The sequence below is a fragment of the Petromyzon marinus genome, chromosome 12 (genome assembly GCF_048934315.1).
Source record: "Petromyzon marinus isolate PM22_M1 ecotype Great Lakes invasive population chromosome 12, UKy_Petmar_22M1.pri1.0, whole genome shotgun sequence".
Taxonomy (NCBI): Eukaryota; Metazoa; Chordata; class Hyperoartia; order Petromyzontiformes; family Petromyzontidae; genus Petromyzon; species Petromyzon marinus.
The window spans coordinates 7083744-7107992 of NC_133678.1; the positions used below are offsets into that span (position 1 = coordinate 7083744).

At 45.7% G+C, this 24249-nt stretch overlaps 2 protein-coding genes across 2 annotated transcripts; both read left to right on the forward strand.

The window, feature by feature from the left end:
• The first annotated feature begins 291 nt into the window (after nucleotides 1-291).
• LOC142924330 (uncharacterized) lies at nucleotides 292-5623 on the forward strand. Its single transcript, XM_076066583.1, has 5 exons — nucleotides 292-532; nucleotides 1805-1933; nucleotides 2450-2540; nucleotides 3557-3861; nucleotides 4422-5623. The coding sequence occupies exons 1-5, from the start codon at nucleotides 418-420 to the stop codon at nucleotides 4550-4552; spliced, it is 771 nt and encodes a 256-aa protein (XP_075922698.1). The 5' UTR covers nucleotides 292-417; the 3' UTR covers nucleotides 4553-5623.
• A 6784-nt stretch (nucleotides 5624-12407) lies between these two features.
• Nucleotides 12408-17606, forward strand: LOC116941620 (uncharacterized). Its single transcript, XM_032952843.2, has 5 exons — nucleotides 12408-12653; nucleotides 13925-14053; nucleotides 14363-14453; nucleotides 15467-15771; nucleotides 16335-17606. Exons 1-5 carry the CDS (start codon nucleotides 12539-12541, stop codon nucleotides 16463-16465), a joined length of 771 nt encoding a protein of 256 aa, XP_032808734.2. The 5' UTR covers nucleotides 12408-12538; the 3' UTR covers nucleotides 16466-17606.
• The last annotated feature ends 6643 nt before the right edge of the window (nucleotides 17607-24249 follow it).

Consider the following 24249-nt stretch of genomic DNA (forward strand, 5'->3'; position numbering starts at 1 on the left):
GCGACAGGCGTACGTACGCAGGTTGGAGGGGGGGGTGTAAAAAGTACGCGTGGGTACAGGTAGGGGGGGAGGGGCTAATTTTTGACAGATTTGTACGTCCGTATTAAATAGAGAGAACCTTATTTGTCAAATAAAATATAAGCGAGGTAAATACAATTTTTATCTGTTCCAAAGCCTGGATTTCCTTAAATCCCCCCCTCCCGCTCTTAACTGCCGAATGGACGCGTCCACTCGCCTGTTTCCGCCCACTCGCCTAGCTCCGCCCACTCGCCTGGCTCCGCCCACTCGCCGGTAGTGACGTCACACACTTCGAGGCGGTCTGGTGAGGTTGACGCTCCACGTTTAAGCTCCCGACAACAACGCTAAGTTTTAGCTCCAGGATATTCACTGAGCTCCACTTACTACAGCTGCTTCGCCATGGAGTTCAAGTTCTTCAAACTGCTCCTGCCGCTACTTCTGCTGCTTCTTGCGGGGTTCCATCCTTCGGCTGCAAAGCCCGTGATGTCCAAAAACAGCATCAGTGCGCCCGAGGGTAAGAGGGATAAATAGGGATCCATAGGAATTCCACCAGGAGATCCACTGGGCTCCACTAGGGCTTTACACGTGCGCTGGTGATATTAGTGGCACTGTTGGTGTATGTGGGCAGCAGTGACGCAGTGGTTAGCGCGCTGTGATACGAACCCAGCAACCCGAGTTTGATTTCTACTCACGGCCAACACCAGTGATGATTATCCGACCCGTTCATGGTCCTCCCCGAAGTCGACTCAACCTCACATGTGGACTGTACCTGGTGTGGTGTGCAAACATTGTCGCTGGGGAGACAAGGGTTGTCGGGCATGGTGCTGACCACCCACCCCCTCGTGTACCGTGTTGGCCTTCATAGTTGCTTGCTTACAGCACTTGCCTCAACAATTTGTTAAGGCTATAGGAGGGGTCTTTGTTGGTGGATGTTGTGATGCAGGAGATGGTGTTGAAGGCAATGCTTTGTGGTTGCCTTGTAGTCATCGGGGTTGGCTTGTGGCGATTGGGATGGTGTTGATGCCCTGGTGGTTGTTTCAATTATGTGTTGTGTTGGTAGTAGTGGTTGTGATGCGATAGTAGCAATGTTGATGCTGGTAAATACGAACGTAAATTGAGGTCCTTCAAATTGGTAAAACAAAAGCCTGTTTCACAAAGTTTCCAAGTCACATGTGCATCTCCTGAACCTACAAATTATAAGAATCAGAATATTTATGTATACTGGATGAATCCAATGAGCTATACAGCTGTTTTTCACAGATCTCCAGTTGGGGGGAGGTCAGGACGTTACAACAACAAACAATACAAAAACACGATAGGAGTGCAGAGTATAGGAAATATAACAATTCACTTATAAATATATACAAATGAAACCATTTTTGTTACCTTATCTTGGCAAACAGCACGTGTAACCTCGTGGTCATTTTAGATCCTCATGCTTTTATTCACCGACCAAATGTCGCAAGTCAAAAAGACATTCTACCGATGCCAGTGTTTCATTGCTCGCATATGGAATATTCTGAGACTCTCATCCATGCCTTCATTACTTCTCTGTTGGACTACATTTCAACTCGCTCCCCTTACGGTTTCCCTGCTGTGGTCATTTCAAGGTTCAAAACGGTCCAGAATTCTGCTGCGAGGCTCTTGGGCCGTACTCCGAAAGACTTTTGTGTGCAGAGGCTTCGGTGCAATCAGTGCTAGTGAAAGGTTTGGTGTCATACACATAGGATGGGTGTGTGATGATTTTGCCATCGTCACACGTTGGTTCCGGTGGTCGGTCGTTCAGGAGTGGAGCCGGCGATGGGAATGTCCGGCTGGATCCAGCGGATGCGCGGCGTGAAAATGACGACAGCTCCCCCTCGGACCAGCGCGACTGCAACCCCTCAAGCACCCGACATTGTCCACAAATCTTCAGGTAATTATCTCATGATTATCCCTCTAGCGGTGTCTAGCCTTAACTCCAAGCCCTATGCGTAATGCTAAACCTAACCCTAACTGTAAACCCAAACTTTGTAACTAGCGATTGAAAAAGAAATGGCTTCACCCTTTCTGGCAATAATATAGGAGGTGTGAAGATTTTCCCACACCAAATACATACCTATTGGAAGGCATCGACTCTGCATTAACCACAAATGTTCGTGGTAAATCATGCAAGCAAACATGCTTCGAAAATGAATGTATTGTCCTTGAGACTAACTGGCCTCCACCAGAGACAGCCTCCTTTATGGCCTTGTCTCACCAGTGTTAGACTAGAGAATGCCAAAAGGCTAACAACACAAAAGGAATACACATATTAAAGCATTAATAACTGAGGTTGAACAGTTATATCACTGTCCCTAACCCTTACTAATTAGGAATGTGAGTCACCCCTGTTGATATTTTGCTGGAGATAACTTAATGAATGTTTGCTCTCCCTTGTGTGTGGACGCAGTCTACAAGACGGTTATGTTGTCCGTCCTAAGTTCCATTGGGCTGATCACCCTGTGTGTTGGTGCAAGGCTTCTATACTGGCGTTACGTGAGGTGAGTGTGATGATGATGAGGGTAAATGCAGGGTCCAGGGAGCACATGTTTCTTAAAATCAACCGCTCTTTGCCATGGGTTCCATTTAAACCGCCTCTCTTCCATGTAAAACACTGCGTATGTTCTTTGTAAAAACATAATTGTAGAATGTTTGGAGTCAAGGGTAAGCCCTTCATCTTAAAGTGACTTGAAGAAAAACGAAAAACAAACAGCTCTTATCTTGTAGCTTCATAACTAATCAGCGAGTCCTTGGCAGTTTAGCACCCGTTTTATTTGATGGTACGATGAACTTCTGTAAAATGAGTATCATGTTTTAAAATGAATAATGCATCCGAAATCACATTCTTGCAAGGCAGCATCACCCCATGTTAGACAATGGTCCATGGAAACATATCACACAATTACTGAACTCACTTCAAGTGGCCTCTCATTTACACTACGGGGCAACAATTCCCCCATCCGCTTTCACAGAGTAACGTCCACCACACAACTCTCAGAGCTCGGATTTAACTGAAATCAATGCACTCCTCAGCAGTAAAAAAAATCTCAGCAGTGCCGGTTCACATGAACATATCTCTACACCAACCAGCCACCAGCAAGCAGTGATGAATAACTAATTAAAGAAGCTTCAAATGCATGTGAAGCTTTGTGAGACAATGTCTATGTGTGTGTGTAGTAGGAGCTAGGATAGGGGTCGGCAACCTGTGACTCCAGAGTAGCGTGCGGCTCTTTAAGGGTTGCTTCGTGACGTTTTTTTATTTATTAAGGACTATCTGGTATTCACCACAGTGCATTACGGCTGTTGAAATATTGAGGGTTTTTTTTTTACCGAATTAAAAAAAATGGTTCTTGTTATTTCGATCGCCAACCCCTGATGTAGGAAGATAAGAGCACTGTGCAGGAGTATAGGAACCCATGATGAACACTGTACAAGCCACGTGCACTGCATCCTAGCAAGGCAACCTTTCATGTCTAAACAATTTTCTTCCGCTTCTCTTTTGCACTTTTTGTGGTAGCCTTTCAGCACAGCCTGCAGATGATGGTGGCGAAGCCAATGTCATGAACAGTGATGAAGAAGACGCGCCACCATCACTCTGGAGCGATATCTCACGAGTCCTCACGGCAATTCGCCAATACATAATGCCGCAGCCAAGGGCCGTGGATGAAGAAGGTGAAGACGTTGCACCAGGCGGGTGGTTTATGGAGATTCTAACTACCTTGGTGCAAAGCTTGAAGCCTGAGCCAGGGACCAGCAGCAGCACAGATGGCAATGGTGATGCCCACAAAAAGTCGCACCATAAGGCGAAGAACCTGAAGACAGGTGAGAGAAGTGTGTGTCTGTGTGCATCTACCAGTCATCTTGCACCTCCGATTAGCATGGCTGGCTATGTGTGGTACAAAGAAGTTCAACGTACCTTCATCTCAGACAAACTGTGGCACCTGGATCTGTTCCATGACCTCCTGCCAGCGAGCCTTCGACATTTCACTTGGCCTCAAAGTGCACGTAGCATGGCACACGTGCCGTAGTGACTTCACCGCCACTTGGTCGCAAACGGGAGTTGTGTTTTACATGTTGCCTTCATGATGGTATACCACTCGTAAAATGTTGGCAGAACATTGAATTGCAATAGTCATGCAATTCTACATTACTAATCTGGCCAGAGTTGAAAACGCTTGATTTTTTTATTTCATGAACAAATCCTCCGTCACTAGATCTGACAACAGTCGTAAGACTGGGCCAGAGCCTGTGGCTCTTACTTCACCAATATAATTTGACGTAAAGCAGATATCGGTCCATTGATGCTTTTTCTGATAACTGATTCATTCCAATTACTCACCATTGTTAAGTTGTTTCCCTTCACATGATCTGTCTCCTTGCAGGCAAAAAGAAGGAAAAGTTCAAGAAATTCCTGGCAAATAAGAGAACGCAAGTGAAGAAACTGCACAGCAAATTCAAGGCGACTTTCAAGAAGAAAATGCCAAAATTTAAATTTAGGAGGAAGCGCAAATAGTCGTGGACAGTGACTACCCTTCCTCGACAACCCCTCCCCGCTCCTCCTCTTCACTCCGAACATTTATGAATTAACATGATTACATCTCTCGTCATATCGCATTGCCTGCTCCCTTCTTCAACCCTTCACAAAGTTTAATGATCCCTCGTTTAGCCCAAAACAGATTGTTTGGGCAAGGCCGGCATAGTGGTCACACCTGGCTGCCTTTGTTTCCCGAGTGACGATCTTTTTGCATTCACCATGTCCTCATTTGAGTTTGAGTCAACCCACAGGAGACCCACCTGTTTTGTTACCAGAACAAAGGGGAAAACACATTTTCATACTTCAACCCACATGCACACATATAACACAGAGATCCCCTGTATAGCCTTAACAGACTGTTCGGGCAAGTGCTGTTAGCGCCGGTCCCCGACCACCTCTCCTGCCTGTCCCGCGCCCTGTGGGCATTTCTACTTGGTGGCCTGGCTGCCGGCGGTTGCCCACCGGGCATCGCCGGCACCGTGCGACTTCCGCGCCATCCCTCGAAACCGTTGGGCCGCTCCGTCACCCGCGTCTGGCGGCTCCTGTTCCGGGCCACTTGGCTGCCAAGGCATCGGCAGCCCCGGGACATCGGGGCTTTGTGCGGTCCGAAGGATGGAAGGTCGAGCTCCGGGCCGGGGGAGTCTTCACCATATCAGCATGCCGGGCACGGAGGGAAGCTTCGCGTCCGTGGAAAGCAAGCCGGGCCGAGGCTGCGGGTTCTTCCTTGTCGCGGGCCCCGGCCGGGACTCCACTGCTGCACTGCGTGGACATTGCGGAACTCGTCGGTGGTGCGGGGGACTCCATCGCCATGGGCCCCTTCTCCCTCCTGGCTCCAGCCCCTCGCCCCGCCCCCCTTTGTCTTTCCAATGCAATTTTGGGCTGACTACCTTTCAATGTATATTTTCAATTTATTGTTATGCTAGGTACAATTGTATAATTGCTGTTACAGCGCCTTGTTAAAGGCACTATGTAAATATTAAGATAAGATGCACACTTGCGCAAATGCTGATATACATGTAACATAAAAAAACTAATTTTATTTGCAATATATTTACAAAGTCTTGGTGCTTCTGTTGAACAATGCAATATTCGCATGCACATATATGATTCTGCAGCTTCACACGTGGTCACTCCTGCGAATGAACTGTTTAATTCCCAGCCAGGTCCGTCAACCCAGGCTTGGCTCAGAGCTCACATCCTTCTTCTCACTCGAGCTTTTGTTTACTGCTTGTAGTGCATTGCGCATTGGGATCCTAGAATGGAATGCGCATTATAAATTTTAATTATTTTTTTAGATTAGAGGAATCTGATGAGATACGAAGCTCTTTTTCACAGATGTCCAGTAGCGGTGGGTCAGGGGCCTGGTTTCAATACTGGTCATAGAAAACAGCACTTGAGTTTGTACTTCCTACCTTCGCCTCACCCCTGGTTCCTCAGTCATCGAGTGGCCCATCACTACGATGCTGAATTGACACCAAGTGCTCTGATGCTCAATGTTGGCCCCACTCAAGCTATTGGGGCTAACAATCCACCACCCTGGATATTCCATTCACAATAGTAATTTGGGGTTGACAATCAAAGAATCAATTATTTTTTAAAATATTGCCTTGAATGATTTGCGCTCCTCATGGCTGCAAGTCTAATACCCGTATGACTCGTTTCCATGCGTCAGCAATATCACCCTCCATGGTCATTCCACTGCTGGATAAAGACCTCCCTAAGCCATATTAATATTTCATGATCCCCACCGGAGGGCCACTAGAGTGAAGCTGGACCGTACGCTAACATTCCATGACAACCTCAAAAAGGTAGCCTCCAAGACCAAAACAAGGGTCAACCTGGTCCAGAAACTGCCAAGCACACGCTGGGCAGCATCAGCACCAGTGCTACGGACTATCAGCGATGGCCCTTGTGTGCTCTGTAGCCGAATACTGTTCACCAGTATGGACCAGAAGTAGTCACCACTCGACTGCAAGGATCCATACTCTTTGGTTCTATTCGGTAAAGTCACGTAGGTAAAAATAAAAATTAAAAATCACGACGTTTCGGCCACAACACAAGTGGCCTTCATCAGGTGAAGGGACTGGACTGTCCAGAGGACAGCGTTGGAGTGAAGACAGCAAGCCCAGGTCGCATCCTTTAAGCTGTGTGGGAGGAAACAAAAAAACGCCTTGACAAAGGAATTAGCATAAAATGATGTACTGGACCGGCACGGTGGGGGGGGGGGGGGGGGGGGGGGAGTTTACATGATGTTGGTGGGAAGGCAAATAAGCTGCTGTGAAAGTTTAGAATACCACTACTTGAATAAATATACTGTACCATTGAAAATTTGTTTAATGTTTGGTTTTATTTAGAACATCTTTCCAATGATTGCTTAATTTGAAACCATCCTCTCGGTTGAAATTGTGTCTGTGTTTGTAAATCTGAATTGCCTCGTGGACAAATCTCTGATAAAAACCCGTGGGTTTGCTGAGAACCTTGGTATCGGAGAAAACTATATCGTGATCACCCACAGCGTTGTAACAGTGATCAGCTACGGCAGAAGAATTCGTTCTGCCGTGTTTCAAATCTGATTTGTGCTCGCGAATTCGGTCAGAGACATGTCATTTCGTCTCCCCGATATAGCAGTCACCACAGGTGCAGCTCAGTTTGTAAACCCCGGGGTACTGTAAGTCAGGAACAACATCCTTCACGGATGGGATCAGGTCACGGATTTTGTGTACTGTATTGAACCGGACCAGGATCTTGTGTTTGTTTAGAATTTTGGAGATCTTTTTAGTAACGCCTGCTATATATGGTAGTGTGATGGTTTTCACCGGAGCATCAAGTGGTAGTTTCTGTATGGAGGGAGAAACAGCTTGGCGGATGGTACGGTCAGAGTATCCGTTTCTCTTGAGGGCCAGGTGTACATGTTTTAATTCACTGGTCAGGTGGTGTTGGTCCGAAATGCAATGTGCCCTGTGGTATAACGTTTTGATGAGAGAATTCTTTTGAGCTGGGTGGTGGTGGGTTTCACGTTTCAAGTAGGAATCTGTGTGGGTGGGTTTCCTGTAGACAGAATGCCCCAGTGATCCATCAGGTGTCCTCTCAAACAGAACATCCAAGAATGGTAGCTTGCCATCTTTCTCCACTTCCATGGTGAATTTGATGGCGGGATGTCTAGAATTGATGTGGTGTTGGAAAAGGTTCAAAGCTGGGAGGCCATGTGGCCAAATGACGAAAGTGTCATCCACTGAATTATAACAGATCACTGTTATTATAACAGATCACTGTTATAATTCAGTGGGCTCACATGACATTGACTTCTCCAAGACGGAGATTCTTTGCAAACCAACCGGCTACCATGAGAGATTCGTTCATGAGGCCAATCAAATATACAAGCACAGAGACAATTTCAACCGAGAAGATGGATTCTGGCTTAGTAACCATTGGAAAGATGTTTTAAACCATTTCCGTTCTTAATTAATTGTATTTTACGATGACCTTCAGACCGCAGCTCTTTCGCTGGCATTGACTCTTAAATACCTCTCACACCACGGTTAATGGTATGGTTTACAACATGGAGTATAACAGCGCCTCGCAGCTGTCTCTCTCCCCCTCCTCTGTTCCGACCATGGATGAACTCGTCCGTCTGAACGGGGCCCGTAGCTATCCGTGTTGCTAAAGTTGAGGGTAAGAATCCACCCATTTTTTCGCCATATAGCATTGTGATATATAACGACTTATTGTTGGTAGCTTAGCTGATTGGAGAATATATAGAGTTTATTGATAACATTGAGGTAATTTATATTTTAGTTTTTTTATTGCTTCACTATGTAGTATTCATTATATATTGTAGTGTATACCCAGTTACTGTGAATAGCTCAGATGTGTAGGCCTTGACTTCAACATAGCCATTTCTGTGACCAGTCACAAGCTAATCACTCAGCTATTTCAATGCTAAATTCTATGTTAATTCCTTTGTCAAGGCGTTTTGTTTCCTCTCACACAGCTTAAAGGTCGCGATCTGAGCGTGGCTTTTTCACTCCAGCGCTGTCCTCCAGACAGTCTCGTCCCTTCACCTGATGAAGGCCGCTTGTGTTGTGGCCAAAACGTCGTGAGAATATTATTGTTATTTTATCAATGTATTATTTTATTCTCATTCTACGTGACTTTACCGAAAGAACCAAAGAAGATGAATCTTTTCAGTCACGAAAGCTTTAAATCGAAATGTCTTGGATTGTTCTGCAATCGCCACCGAGAGACCAACACAAATCCCGCGAGATTCCCGGCCAATCCGGAACGGTTGGCAACTCCAGTTCCGCTGTCAACCAAACCGGGTCACGTGATCTCAACAGTCAGCCCAGGGTGCGTTAGGGGACGCCCATAAATGACGTCACGCACCTAGGGGGGGAGGGGGTCAGACATTTGTGGCGATGTGTGACGATGGGGGGGGGGGGTGAGAAATGTGACGTCACATCAAAATGCGCAACTTTAAATGAATATAGACAACACGTTCTACTTACATTCTTGGTTCTTTCGGTAAAGTCACGTAGAAGGGAAACAATAAAATAAAAAAAACAATAAAATTCTCACGACGTTTCTACTTAATAAAATAGACTTTTTTAAATAAATGTTTTCTCCTACAACATCAGAGTGCAGCGCCACATTAAATACGCACAACAACAGGGGTGTCCAAACTTTTTTTCTCGAGGGCCACATACAGAAAAATATACGAAGGACTGGACCACTCACTACACGTGAGGTATACTGCCTCACTTCTCATGCACTAATATTGGCAAAATCAATCAAATGCAGAGACAAGAAGAGAAATAGGGGATGTGGATATTTCAAGCTTATTACACAAATAAATTATTGGGCTTGTTAACACATCAACTAGCGTTTGTTAAAAAATTATCAACTTTAATTGACTGAATTTATAAAGTAATTGGGCTAATTAACAAATGAAAACTGCGTGTATATTTTTAACTCACCTGTAATGGGAAAAATGTTGCGCTCAGTGGGAGCTGTGATGCTGCGCTTTGGTCTGAAGGATAGCTGGCAGGTCAGGAGTAAGTTTGGTGGTTGAGATGCGAAGGACGTCACGGAGATGGCTGTCGGTCGTTCTGGTTCTCAGTCTGCTTTTGTTCAGCGTTAACAGAGAGAATGTCTGCTCACAGATGTATGTTGAGCCGAACAGACTCATCATTCGTTTTGCATGGCGTCTCATCAGAGGCCTTTTCCAAGCTCCGGTAGAAGTCAGGTAGGGAGAGAAGCTGATGCTGATTCTTCAGAGAAACATCACACTGAATTTCGATCAGTTCTTATTGCAGACTCTCCTCCACTTCTTTTGCATCCATTGAAAACGGAGCCGCAAACAGTGTGATTTCCTTCTCAATGACAGAAAAATCTTGGAAGCGCTGACTGAATTCTGTCATGAGAGATGTGATCACAGACACATATTCTCCCATTTTTGTGCTTTTGATTTCGGTCAGCGTGGGGAAGTGCGCTACATTGAAGTTGCGCAGTTGAGACTCGAAGAGACGGAGCTTCGCACGGAATGCTTTCATGTGCGCATACAGCTGTGGTACTAGCTGCTCTTTGCCTTGTAGTCTCTTGTTCAGGGTGTTGAGATGATCAGTAAGATCAACTAAAAAAGCCATGTCTGCCAACCATAAAGGGTCACTGATCTCATGGAGAGGTCTGCCCTTTTCTTTAAAAAAAACTTGTCGATATTTGATCTCAGGGAATAAAACCGCTGCAGCACGGAGCCGCGACTGAGCCAACGCACTTCAGAATGGTAGAGTAGGTCCCTGTATTCAGCATCGACATCAGAGACGAACGCTTGAAATTCTCTGTGGTAAACCCCTCGTGCCCGAATTATGTTGACAGTTTTCACAACTGTGTTCATCACATCGCCAAGCTGGATTATCTTGGCACAGAGGGCTTCTTGGTGGATGATACAATGCATTTTGACAGCCTCGCCTCTGCTCTCCCACACCTTGGCACTCACCATAGAGGCCATTCCTTTGCGCTCACCTGTCATTGCTGGAGCCCCACCCGTTGTAATTCCACACAGCTTGTCCCATTTAAGTCCAGCCTGGTCAATTGCATCTGACACAGCTTCAAACATGTCCTTCCCAGTTGTTGTCCCCTTTAGACTCCGAAGATCGAGTTCCTCCGTAATGCAAAAATAATCATCAACTCCCCGCAAAAAAGATTAACAGCTGTGCAGTGCCCGTGGCATCTGTGCTCTCATCACATGCAATCGAGTAAAAATCGAAAGCACAAGCTTTATCTGACACTTGCTGTTTAAAGGTAGCCGACAAGTCCTCAATTCGCCGCGCAACCGTATTTATGGACATACTAACATCGTTGAAATCCTGCATTTTCTCCGGGCACATTATTCCCACGACTTTGGTGAGGCACTGTTTAAAGAAATCACCGTCTGAGAAAGGTTTCCCATGTAGGGCAATGAGTTGAGTTACTTCATAACTGGCTATTGTTGCATTTTCTTGAGCTTTGTTAGCACGGAAAAAAACCTGTTGCTGCATTAACAGGCTAGCTGCCATTTGCTTTACCTTCTTCCACTCGGCGCCAGTGTAGGACGTGAAGGTCTGATGTTTTGTTTCATAATGCCGTCGTACATTGTACTCTTTCATCACGGCAACGCTCTCATTACAAATCAAACAAACACACTTCCCCATGGTTTCTATGCAATCTTGCGTCTCTTCGGTTCAGGCATTTTCTGGTGACCCTGAGCAAATGTTTTCTTCGATTGCTTGCTTTGTGGAGATGTTGCCTTGTTCAAGACAATCGCGCCACCTCGTGTTTAAACTAAGAAGTGCAATACCGTGAGCCATATTCCATTATATTTTTAGACTTTGATACGGGCCAATTAAAAATGGATGGCGGGCCGCAGTTGGCACGCGGGCCGTAGTTTGGACACCCCTGCACTACAATGACAATAGTTTCTATCGATTTGAAGCATGTTTTATTTTTTGGGAGGGTGGGGCAGAGCTTTGTGACGTCATATTTGAGGGGGGTCTGACTTTTTGTCACGCCGTGTGACGAAGCGGGGGGCAAAAATAGTCCACAAGGAAAAGCACATTAAATGAGACTACATATTAGATGAAATCACAAGCGACACATTAGGGGGCCATCCACTTAGTACGTACGCATGGAGGGGGGAATGGGGGGGGTTTACCCAAATGCGTGCGCTTGCGTATGGGGGGTCTACTGACAATGTGCATAGGTAACGAAGGGAGGAGGTGAAGCCTCGATAATAATTTGTCTACATTGGCCTTCAAATGAGCCACAGTTCAGTGTCTTCAGCTGTCACACAACAAGTACTAGCGGGAGAAGCGGGCCTGTGGGAGAGGTGCCACACTTTGTGTGCCACCTGACTGCTCCGCTATCTATCACGCAGCTCAGCAAAATAAGTGGCTAAAGTACACGACTTAATTCTTTAATACAGCCGGCGGTGGACTATCTGTTTGCTTAAACGCGTTAATGTTATTAATCCTTGATCGTTGCTGCGTGGATTAATCATCGGCCGTTCTATCGGATTCGGGTGGAGGGGGGTGCGTCAGGCGTACGTACGCAGGTTGGAGGGGGGGTGTAAAAAGTACGCGTGGGTAAAGGTAGGGGGGGAGGGGCTAAGTTTTGACAGATTTGTGCGTCCGTATTAAATAGAGAGAACCTTATTTGTCAAATTAAATATAAGCGAGGTAAATACAATTGTTATTACCTGATCCAAAGCCTGGATATCCTTAAATCCCCCCCTCCCGCTCTCAACTGCCGAATGGACGCGTCCACTCGCCTGTCTCCGCCCACTCGCCTAGCTCCGCCCACTCGCCGGTAGTGACGTCACACACTTCGAGGCGGGCTTGTGAGGTTGACGCTCCACGTTTAAGCTCCCGACAACAACGCTAAGTTTTAGCTCCAGGATATTCACTGAGCTCCACTTACTACAGCTGCTTCGCCATGGAGTTCAAGTTCTTCAAACTGCTCCTGCCGCTACTGCTGCTGCTTCTTGCGGGGTTCCATCCTTCGGCTGCAAAGCCCGTGATGTCCAAAAACAGCATCAGTGCGCCCGAGGGTAAGAGGGATAAATAGGGATCCATAGGAATTCCACCAGGAGATCCACTGGGCTCCACTAGGGCTTTACACGTGCGCTGGTGATATTAGTGGCACTGTTGGTGGATATGGGCAGCAGTGACGCAGTGGTTAGCGTGCTGCGATACGAACCCAGCAACCCGAGTTTGATTTCTACTCACGGCCAACACCAGTGATGATTATCCGAACCGTTCATGGTCCTCCACGATGTCGACTCAACCTCACATGTGGACTGTACCTGGTGTGGTATGCAAACATTGTCGCTGGGGAGACAAGGGTTGTCGGGCATGGTGCTGACCACCCACCCACTCGTGTACAGTGTTGACCTTCATAGTTGCTTGCTTACAGCACTTGCCTCAACAATTTGTTAAGGCTATAGGAGGGGTCTTTGTTGGTGGATGTTGTGATGCAGGAGATGGTGTTGAAGGCAATGCTTTGTGGTTGCCTTGTAGTCATCGTGGTTGGCTTGTGGCGATTGGGATGGTGTTGATACCGTGGTGGTGGTTTCAATTATGTGTTGTGTTGGTAGTAGTGGTTGTGTTGCGATAGTAGCAGTGTTGATGCTGGTAAATACGAACGTAAATTGAGGTCCTTCAAATTGGTAAAACATAAGCCTGTTTCACAAAGTTTCCAAGTCACGTGTGCATCTCCTGAACCTAAAAATTATTAGAATCAGAATATTTATGTATACTGGATGAATCCAATGAGCTATACAGCTGTTTTTCACAGATCTCCAGTTTGGGGAGGTCAGAACGTTACAACAGCAAACAATAAAAAAACACGATAGGAGTGCAGAGTATAGGAAATATAACAATTCACTTGTAAATATATGCAAATAAAACCATTTTTGTTACCTTATCTTGGCAAACAGCACGTGTAACCTCGTGGTCATTTTGGATCCTCATGCTTTTATTCACCGACCAAATGTCGCCAGTCAAAAAGGCATTCTACCGATGCCAGTGTTTCATTGCCCGCATATGGAATATTCTGAGACTCTCATCCATGCCTTCATTACGTCTCTGTTGGACTACATTTCAACTCGCTCCCCTTACGGTTTCCCTGCTGTGGTCATTTCAAGGTTCAAAACGGTCCAGAATTCTGCTGCGAGGCTCTTGGGCCGTACTCCGAAAGCCTTTCGAGTGCAGAGGCTTCGGTGCAATCAATGCCAGTGAAAGGTTTGGTGTCATACACATAGGATGGGTGTGTGATGATTTTGCCATCGTCACACGTTGGTTCCGGTGGTCGGTCGTTCAGGAGTGGAGCCGGCGATGGGAATGTCCGGCTGGATCCAGCGGATGCGCGGCATGAAAATGACGACAGCTCCCCCTCGGACCAGCGCGACTGCAACCCCTCAAGCACCCGACATTGTCCACAAATCTTCAGGTAATTATCTTATGATTATCCCTCTAGCGGTGTCTAGCCTTAACTCCAAGCCCTTTGCGTAATGCTAAACCTAACCCTAACTGTAAACCCAAACTTTGTAACTAGCGATTGAAAAAGTAATGGCTTCACCCTTTCTGGCAATAATATAGAAGGTGTTTAGATTTTCCCACACCAAATACTTACCTATTGGAAGGCATCGACTCTGCATTAACCACAAATGTTCGTGGTAAATCATGCAAACAAACATGCTTCGATATTTTGCTTGAGATAACTTAATGAATGTTTGCTCTCCCTTGTGTGTGGACGCAGTCTATAAGACGGTTACGTTGTCCGTCCTAAGTTCCATTGGGCTGATCACCCTGTGTGTTGGTGCAAGGCTTCTATACTGGCGTTACATGAGGTGAGTGTGATGATGATGAGGGTAAATGCAGGGTCCAGGGAGCACATGTTTCTTAAAATCAACCACTCTTTGCCATTGGTTCCATTTAAACCGCCTCCCTTCCATGTAAAACACTGCGTATGTTCTTTGTAAAAATATAATTGTAGAATGTTTGGAGTCAAGGGTAAGCCCTTCATCTTAAAGTGACTTGAAGAAAAACGAAAAACAATCAGCTCTTATCTTGTAGCTTCATAACTAATCAGCGAGTCCTTGGCAGTTTAGCACGCGTTTTATTTGATGGTACGATGAACTTCTGTAAAATGAGTATCATGTTTTAAAATGAATAATGCATCTGAAATCACATTCTTGCAAGACAGCATCACCCCATGTTAGACAATGGTCCATGGAAACATCACACAATTACTGAACTCACTTCAAGTGACCTCTCATGTACACCACGGGGCAACAATTCCCCATCCGCTTTCACAGAGTAACGTCCACCACACAACTCTCAGAGCTCGGATTTAACTGAAATCAATGCACTCCTCAGCAGTAAAAAAAATCTCAGCAGTGCCGGTTCACACGAACATATCTCTACACCAACCAGCCACCAGCAAGCAGGGATGAATAACTAATTAAAGAAGCTTCAAATGCATGTGAAGCTTTGTGAGACAATGTCTAGGTGTGTGTGTAGTAGGAGCTAGGATAGGGGTCGGCAACCTGTGACTCCAGAGTAGCGTGCGGCTCATTAAGGGTTGCTTCGTGACGTTTTTTATTTATTAAGGACTGTCTGGTATTCACCACAGTGCATTACGGCTGTTGAAATATTGAGGGGTTTTTTTACCGAATTTAAAAAAAAAATGGTTCTTGTTATTTCGATCGCCAACCCCTGATGTAGGAAGATAAGAGCACTGTGCAGGAGTATAGGAACCCATGATGAACACTGTACAAGCCACGTGCACTGCATCCTAGCAAGGCAACCTTTCATGTCTAAACAATTTTCTTCCGCTTCTCTTTTGCACTTTTTGTGGTAGCCTTTCAGCACAGCCTGCAGATGATGGTGGCGAAGCCAATGTCATGAACAGTGATGAAGAAGACGCGCCACCATCACTCTGGAGCGATATCTCACGAGTCCTCACGGCAATTCGCCAATACATAATGCCGCAGCCAAGGGCCGTGGATGAAGAAGGTGAAGACGTTGCACCAGGCGGGTGGTTTATGGAGATTCTAACTACCTTGGTGCAAAGCTTGAAGCCTGAGCCAGGGACCAGCAGCAGCACAGATGGCAATGGTGATGCCCACAAAAAGTCGCACCATAAGGCGAAGAACCTGAAGACAGGTGAGAGAAGTGGGTGTGTCTGTGTGCATCTACCAGTCATCTCGCACCTCCGATTAGCACGGCTGGCTATGTGTGGTACAAAGAAGTTCAACGTACCTTCATCTCAGACAAACTGTGGCACCTGGATCTGTTCCATGACCTCCTGCCAGCGAGCCTTCGACATTTCACTTGGCCTCAAAGTGCACGTAGCATGGCACACGTGCCGTAGTGACTTCACCGCCACTTGGTCGCAAACGGGAGTTGTGTTTTACACGTTGCCTTCATGATGGTATACCACTCGTAAAATGTTGGCAGAACATTGAATTGCAATAGTCATGCAATTCTACATTACTAATCTGGCCAGCGTTGAAAACGCTCGATTTTTTTTCTTGCATGAACAAATCCTCCGTCACTAGATCTGACAACAGTCGTAAGACTGGGCCAGAGCCTGTGGCTCTTACTTCACCAATATAATTTGACGTAAAGCAGATATCGGTCCATTGATGCTTTTTCTGTTAACTGATTCATTCCAATTACTCACCATTGTTAAGTTGTTTCCCTTCACGTGATCTGTCTCCTTGCAGGCAAAAAGAAGGAAAAGTTCAAGAAATTCCTGGCAAATAAGAGAACGCAAGTGAAGAAACTGCACAGCAAATTCAAGGCGACTTTCAAGAAGAAAATGCCAAAATTTAAATTTAGGAGGAAGCGCAAATAGTCGTGGACAGTGACTACCCTTCCTCGACAACCCCTCCCCGCTCCTCCTCTTCACTCCGAACATTTATGAATTAACATGATTACATCTCTCGTCATATCGCATTGCCTGCTCCCTTCTTCAACCCTTCACAAAGTTAATGATCCCTCGTTTAGCCCAAAACAGATTGTTTGGGCAAGGCCAGCATAGTGGTCACACCCGGCTGCCTTTGTTTCCCGAGTGACGATCTTTTTTCATTCACCATGTCCTCATTTGAGTTTGAGTCAACCCACAGGAGACCCACCTGTTTTGTTACCAGAACAAAGGGGAAAACACATTTTCATACTTCAACCCACATGCACACATATAACACAGAGATCCCCTGTATAGCCTTAACAGACTGTTCGGACAAGTGCTGTTAGCGCCGGTCCCCGACCACCTCTCCTGCCTGTCCCGCGCCCTGTGGGCATTTCTACTTGGTGGCCTGGCTGCCGGCGGTTGCCCACCGGGCATCGCCGGCACCGAGCGACTTCCGCGCCATCCCTCGAAACCGTTGGGCCGCTCCGTCACCCGCGTCTGGCGGCTCCTTTTCCGGGCCACTTGGCTGCCAAGGCATCGGCAGCCCCGGGACATCGGGGCTTTGTGCGGTCCGAAGGATGGAAGGTCCAGCTCCGGGCCGGGGGAGTCTTCACCATATCAGCATGCCGGGCACGGAGGGAAGCTTCGCGTCCGTGGAAAGCAAGCCGGGCCGAGGCTGCGGTTTCTTCCTTGTCGTGGGCCCCGGCCGGGACTCCACTGCTGCACTGCGTGGACATTGCGGAACTCGTCGGTGGTGCGGGGGACTCCATCGCCGTGGGCCCCTTCTCCCTCCTGGCTCCAGCCCCTCGCCCCGCCCCCCTTTGTCTTTCCAATGCAATTTTGCCCGACTACCTTTCAATGTATCTTTTCAAATTATTGTTATGCTAGGTACAATTGTATAATTGCTGTACAGCGCCTTGTTAAAGGCACTATGTAAATATCATTAAGATAAGATGCACACTTGCGCAAATGCTGATATACATGTAACATAAAAAAACTAATTTTATTTGCAATGTATTTACAATGTCTTGTTGCTTCTGTTGAACAATGCAATATTCACATGTACATATATGATTCTGCAGCTTCACACGTGGTCACTCCTGCGAATGATCTGTTTAATTCCCAGCCAGGTCCGTCAACCCAGGCTTGGCTCAGAGCTCACATCCTCCTCACTCGAGCTTTTTTTTACTGCTTGTAGTGCATTGCGCATTGGGATCCTAGGATGGAATGCGCATTATAAATTTGAATTTTTTTTTTTAGATTGGAGGAATCTGATGAGATACGAAGCTCTTTTTCACATGTCCAGTAGGGGTGGGTCAAGGCCCTGGTTTCAATACTGGTAATAGAAAACAGCACTTGAGTTTGTACTTCCTACCTTGGGGCCACTTCGCCTCACCCCTGGTTTCTGAGTCATCGAGTGGCCCATCACTACGATGCTGAATTGACACCAAGTGCTCTGATGCTCAATGTTGGCCTCACTCAAGCTATTGGGGCTAACAATCCACCACCCTGGATATTCCATTCCAAATAGTAATTTGGGGTTGACAATCCAAGGTTCAATTATTTGTTAAATATTGCCTTGAAAGATTTCCGCTCGTGGCTGCAAGTCTAATACCCGTATGACTTGTTTCCATGCGTCAGCAATATCACCCTCCATGGTCATTCCACTGCTGGATAAAGACCTCCCGAAGCCATATTAATATTTCATGATCCCCACCGGAGGGCCACTAGAGTGAAGCTGGACCGTACGCTAACATTCCATGACAACCTCAAAAAGGTAGCCTCCAAGACCAAAACAAGGGTCAACCTGGTCCAGAAACTGCCAAGCACACGCTGGGCAGCATCAGCACCATTGCTGCGGACTATCAGCGATGGCCCTTGTGTGCTCTGTAGCCGAATACTGTTCACCAGTATGGACCAGAAGTAGTCACCACTCGACTTGTTCATGTCCAACTGAACACTGCAATGCAGTGGATCACTGGAACCCTCAAGTCAACACCAACACCCTTGGCTCCCCGTGCTGTTACACATCTCTCCCCCACCCATCCGCTGCAACACTGCAAACCTCTGGGAAGGCCTGCAAATCGAGGAAAACAGTCGCCCATTCATTAGGACCTCAACAACGTCCCTTGTCATCATTTGAAGTCAGGCAAGCTCTTTTGGACCCATGCGCTTAGCCTTAATGCCAATTCAAACCCGATGAAGCTTGGGAAGTTGAATGGAGTTCAAAAGAACGCAACAACATCTTGTGAATGACTCAATGCAGAAGATCCCTGGATTTAATCTTCCACGATGCTCATGGTCCACCATAAAACGCATCCACTGCACAAACCATGGTGGATGCGGACCCTTGATGCACAAATGGAAAATAAAAAAACTCCAGTCGTGTCCGACTGTAGTCATCCAGAACAAACCATAGAGCATATAACAATGCAATGCTCGATGCACACACATACGAAGGAGACATCACAACGATACCCTCCACTGCTCCTTACGCGGTTGTCCGCTGGCTTGACAACCTTGAATGTGAAATTGTAGTCGTTGCTCTGCATCTACATCAGCAGCCACACATGACCAGAAGAAGAAGAGACTGCTGCTGCCCGTCTGTCTCACTGCTGCCTGTCCGTCGGTCACATTGGCTCATATTTATTTTGGGTGCTGACCTAAGACAAAAGACGACGCATGAAGCAGTTCTTGAGGTCCCGCTGATGGTTTTTTGACACAATGTACACGACATAGGGGTTTTGTGTGTGCGGGGAGTAGTGGTGTAGTGGTTAGCGCGCTGCGCTACGAACCCGGCGACCCGAGTTCGATTTCCGCTCACGGCCACCAACACCGGTGACGATTATCGTGGGCCTCTCCCCTAGGTCGACTCAGCCTCCAACGAGCACCTGGTATGGTGTGTGCTAGCACACCCACCCCCGTCGTTGTGCCATGCCGGCTTTAATAGGTGCTGCTCACTAATAGCACTTGCCACAACACTCTGTGAAGGCTACACGGTAGGGGATCTTTGTCTTTGTTGTGGAGACGTGGCCAGATTTAAAATAACGCCAGTGCCATTCACTCTCAAATATTAACATTATTATTTGAGTGCCTACGTACTAAAACGTATCTAAGTTGCCTTCATGTCGGCTTGTTTTCTTGAGTGTCACACAGAATTGTACACACGTTAACAATACGTTGAAGAACGACTACTTTAAGGTCTTCCAGAGTCGAGATCTTGTTGGTGTATTGCCCTATAACACACTGCTGAGGCCCCATTATCCGAAACCAGTTGCCAGTCTGGTTTTCAAGAGACCGCCAGTAACACTGAGAAGTAAATCAGTCCTGTGTAATAATATACGTCACTGTTTGATGTTAGAGTTGCCACCTGGTCCACTTAGTGTTGCCAACTCTGGCCGAAGCTGTTACGGGATATTAATTTAAATTTATTTATTTTCTTAAAACATCCTATATTGAACATCTCTTGGATTAATCTTCTTTGGTTCTTTCGGTAAAGTCACGTAGAATGAGAATAAAATAATAAATTTATAAAATAAAATAACGCAATAATATTCTCACGACGTTTCGGCCACAACACAAGCGGCCTTCATCAGGTGAAGGGACGAGACTGTCTGGAGGACAGCGCTGGAGTGAAAAAGCCACGCTCAGATCGCGACCTTTAAGCTGTGTGAGAAGAAACAAAGCGCCTTGACAAAGGAATTAGCATAGAATTTAGCATTGAAATGGCTGAGTGATTAGCTTGTGACTGGTCACAGAAATGGCTATGTTAAAGTTAAAGCATACACATCCGCAGAGGCACCCCTTGATAAAAGAATTGACATAGAATTTAGCATTGAAATAACTAAGGTTAAGCATACACATTCACAGAGGCACCTAGTACAAATCAAACAGGAGAATTTAGCATTGAAATAACTAGGCGAATTTAGCATTGAAATAACTGAGTGATTAGCTTGTGACTGGTCACAGAAATGGCTATGTTGAAGTCAAGGCCTACACATCTGAGCTATTCACAGTAACTGGGTATACACTACAATATATAATGAATACTACATAGTGAACCAATAAAAAACTAAAATATAAATTACCTCAATGTTATCAATAAACTCTATATATTCTCCAATCAGCTAAGCTACCAACAATAAGTCCTTATATATCACAATGCTATATGGCGAAAAAATGGGTGGATTCTTACCCTCAACTTTAGCAACACGGATAGCTACGGGCCCCGTTCAGACGAACGAGTTCATCCATGGTCGGAACAGAGGAGGGGGAGAGAGACAGCTGCGAGGCGCTGTTATACTCCATGTTGTAAACCATACCATTAACCGTGGTGTGAGAGGTATTTAAGAGTCAATGCCAGCGAAAGAGCTGCGGTCTGAAGGTAATCGTAAAATACAATTAATTAAGAACGGAAATGGTTTAAAACATCTTTCCAATGGTTACTAAGCCAGAATCCATCTTCTCGGTTGAAATTGTCTCTGTGCTTGTATATGTGAATGGCCTCATGAACGAATCTCTCATGGTAGCCGGTTGGTTTGCAAAGAACCTCCGTCTTGGAGAAGTCAATGTCATGTGAGCCCACTGAATTATAACAGTGATCTGAATTATAACAGTGATCTGTTATAATTCAGTGGGCTCACATGACATTGACTTCTCCAAGACGGAGGTTCTTTGCAAACCAACCGGCTACAGTGATCTGTTATAATTCAGTGGGCTCACATGACATTGACTTCTCCACGACGGAGGTTCTTTGCAAACCAACCGGCTACCATGAGAGATTCGTTCATGAGGCCATTCACATATACAAGCAAAGAGACAATTTCAACCGAGAAGATGGATTATGGCTTAGTAACCATTGGAAAGATGTTTTAAACCATTTCCGTTCTTAATTAATTGTATTTTACGATTACCTTCAGACCGCAGCGCTTTCGCTGGCATTGACTCTTAAATACCTCTCACACCACGGTTAATGGTATGGTTTACAACATGGAGTATAACAGCGCCTTGCAGCTGTCTCTCTCCCCCTCCTCTGTTCCGACCATGGATGAACTCGTCGGTCTGAACGGGACCCGTAGCTATCCGTGTTGCTAAAGTTGAGGGAAAGAATCCACCCATTTTTTCGCCATATAGCATTGTGATATATAACGACTTATTGTTGGTAGCTTAGCTGATTGGAGAATATATAGAGTGTATTGATAACATTGAGGTAATTTATATTTTAGTTTTTTATTGGTTCACTATGTAGTATTCATTATATAGTGTAGTGTATACCCAGTTACTGTGAATAGCTCAGATGTGTACGCCTTGACTTCAACATAGCCATTTCTGTGACCAGTCACAAGCTAATCACTCAGTTATTTCAATGCTAAATTCGCCTAGTTATTTCAATGCTAAATTCTCCTGTTTGATTTGTACTAGGTGCCTCTGTGAATGTGTATGCTCTGACTTTAACATAGCTATTTCTGTGACCAGTTACAAGCTAATCACTCAGCTATTTCAATGCTAAATTCTATGCTAATTCCTTTGTCAAGGGGTGCCTCTGCGGATGTGTATGCTAAACCTTAGTTATTTCAAAGCTAAATTCTATGCCAATTCTTTTATCAAGGGGTGCCTCTGCGGATGTGTATGCTTTATCTTTAACATAGCCATTTCTGTGACCAGTCACAAGCTAATCACTCAGCCATTTCAATGCTAAATTCTATGCTAATTCCTTTGTCAAGGCGCTTTGTTTCTTCTCACACAGCTTAAAGGTCGCGATCTGAGCGTGGCTTTTTCACTCCAGCGCTGTCCTCCAGACAGTCTCGTCCCTTCACCTGATGAAGGCCGCTTGTGTTGTGGCCGAAACGTCGTGAGAATATTATTGCGTTATTTTATTTTATAAATTTATTATTTTATTCTCATTCTACGTGACTTTACCGAAAGAACCAAAGAAGATGAATCCTTGCAGTCACGAAAGCTTTAAATCGAAATCTCTTGGATTGTTCTGCAATCGCCACCGAGAGATCAACACAAATCCCGCGAGATTCCCCGCCAATCTGGAACGGTTGGTAACTCGAGTTCCGCTGTCAACCAAACCGGGTCACGTGGTCTCAACAGTCAGCCCAGGGTGCGTTAGGGGCCGCCCATAAATGACGTCACGCACCTAGGGGGGGAGGGGGTCAGACATTTGTGGCGATGTGTGACGATTGGGGGTGGGGGAGGGGTTGAGAAATGTGACGTCACATCAAAATGCGCAACTTTAAATAAATAGAAACAACACGTTCTACTTATATTCTTGGTTCTTTCGGTAAACTCACGTAGAAGGGAAACAATAAAATAATAAAAAAACAATAAAATTCTCACGACGTTTCTACTTAATAAAATAGACTTTTTTTAATAAAGGTTCTCTCCTACAATATCAGAGTGCAGCGCCACATTAAATACGCACTACAACAGGGGTGTCCAAACTTTTTTTCTCGAGGGCCACATACAGAAAAATATACGAAGGACTGGGCCACTCACTAGACGTGAGGTATACTGCCTCACTTCTCATGCACTAATATTGGAAAAATCAATCAAATGCAGAGACAAGAAGAGAAATAGGGGATGTGGATATTTCAAGCTTATTACACAAATAAATTATTGGGCTTGTTAACACATCAACTAACGTTTGTTAAAAAAATTATCAACTTTAATTGACTGAATTTATAAAGTAATTGGGCTAATTAACAAATGAAAACTGTGTGTATATTTTGAACTCACCTGTAATGGGAAAAATGTTGCGCTCAGTGGGAGCAGTGATGCTGCGCTTTGGTGTGAAGGATAGCTGGCAGGTCAGGAGTAAGTTTGGTGGTTGAGATGCGAAGGACGTCACTGAGATGGCTGTCGGTCGTTCTGGTTCTCAGTCTGCTTTTGTTCAGCGTTAACAGAGAGAATGTCTGCTCACAGATGTATGTTGAGCCGAACAGACTCATCATTCGTTTTGCATGGCGTCTCATCAGAGGCCTTTTGCAAGCTCCGGTAGAAGTCAGGTAGGGAGAGAAGCTGATGCTGATTCTTCAGAGAAACATCACACTGAATTTCGATCAGTTCTTATTGCAGACTCTCCTCCACTTCTTTTGCATCCATTGAAAACGGAGCCGCAAACAGTGTGATTTCCTTCTCAATGACAGAAAAATCTTGGAAGCGCTGACTGAATTCTGTCATGAGAGATGTGATCACAGACACATATTCTCCCATTTTTGTGCTTTTGATTTCGGCCAGCGTGGGGAAGTGCGCTACATTGAAGTTGCACAGTTGTGACTCGAAGAGACGGAGCTTCGCACGGAATGCTTTCATGTGCGCATACAGCTGTGGTACCAGCTGCTCTTTGCCTTGTAGTCTCTTGTTCAGGGTGTTGAGATGATCAGTGAGATCAACTAAAAAAGCCAGGTCTGCCAACCATAAAGGGTCACTGATCTCATGGAGAGGTCTGCCCTTTCTTTAAAAAAAACTTGTCGATATTTGATCTCAGGGAATAAAACCGCTGCAGCACGGAGGCGCGACTGAGCCAGCGCACTTCAGAATGGTAGAGAAGGTCCCTGTATTCAGCATCGACATCAGAGACGAACGCTTGAAATTCTCTGTGGTAAACCCCTCGTGCCCGAATTATGTTGACAGTTTTCACAACTGTGTTCATCACATCGCCAAGCTGGATTATCTTGGCACAGAGGGCTTCTTGGTGGATGATACAGTGCATTTTGACTGCC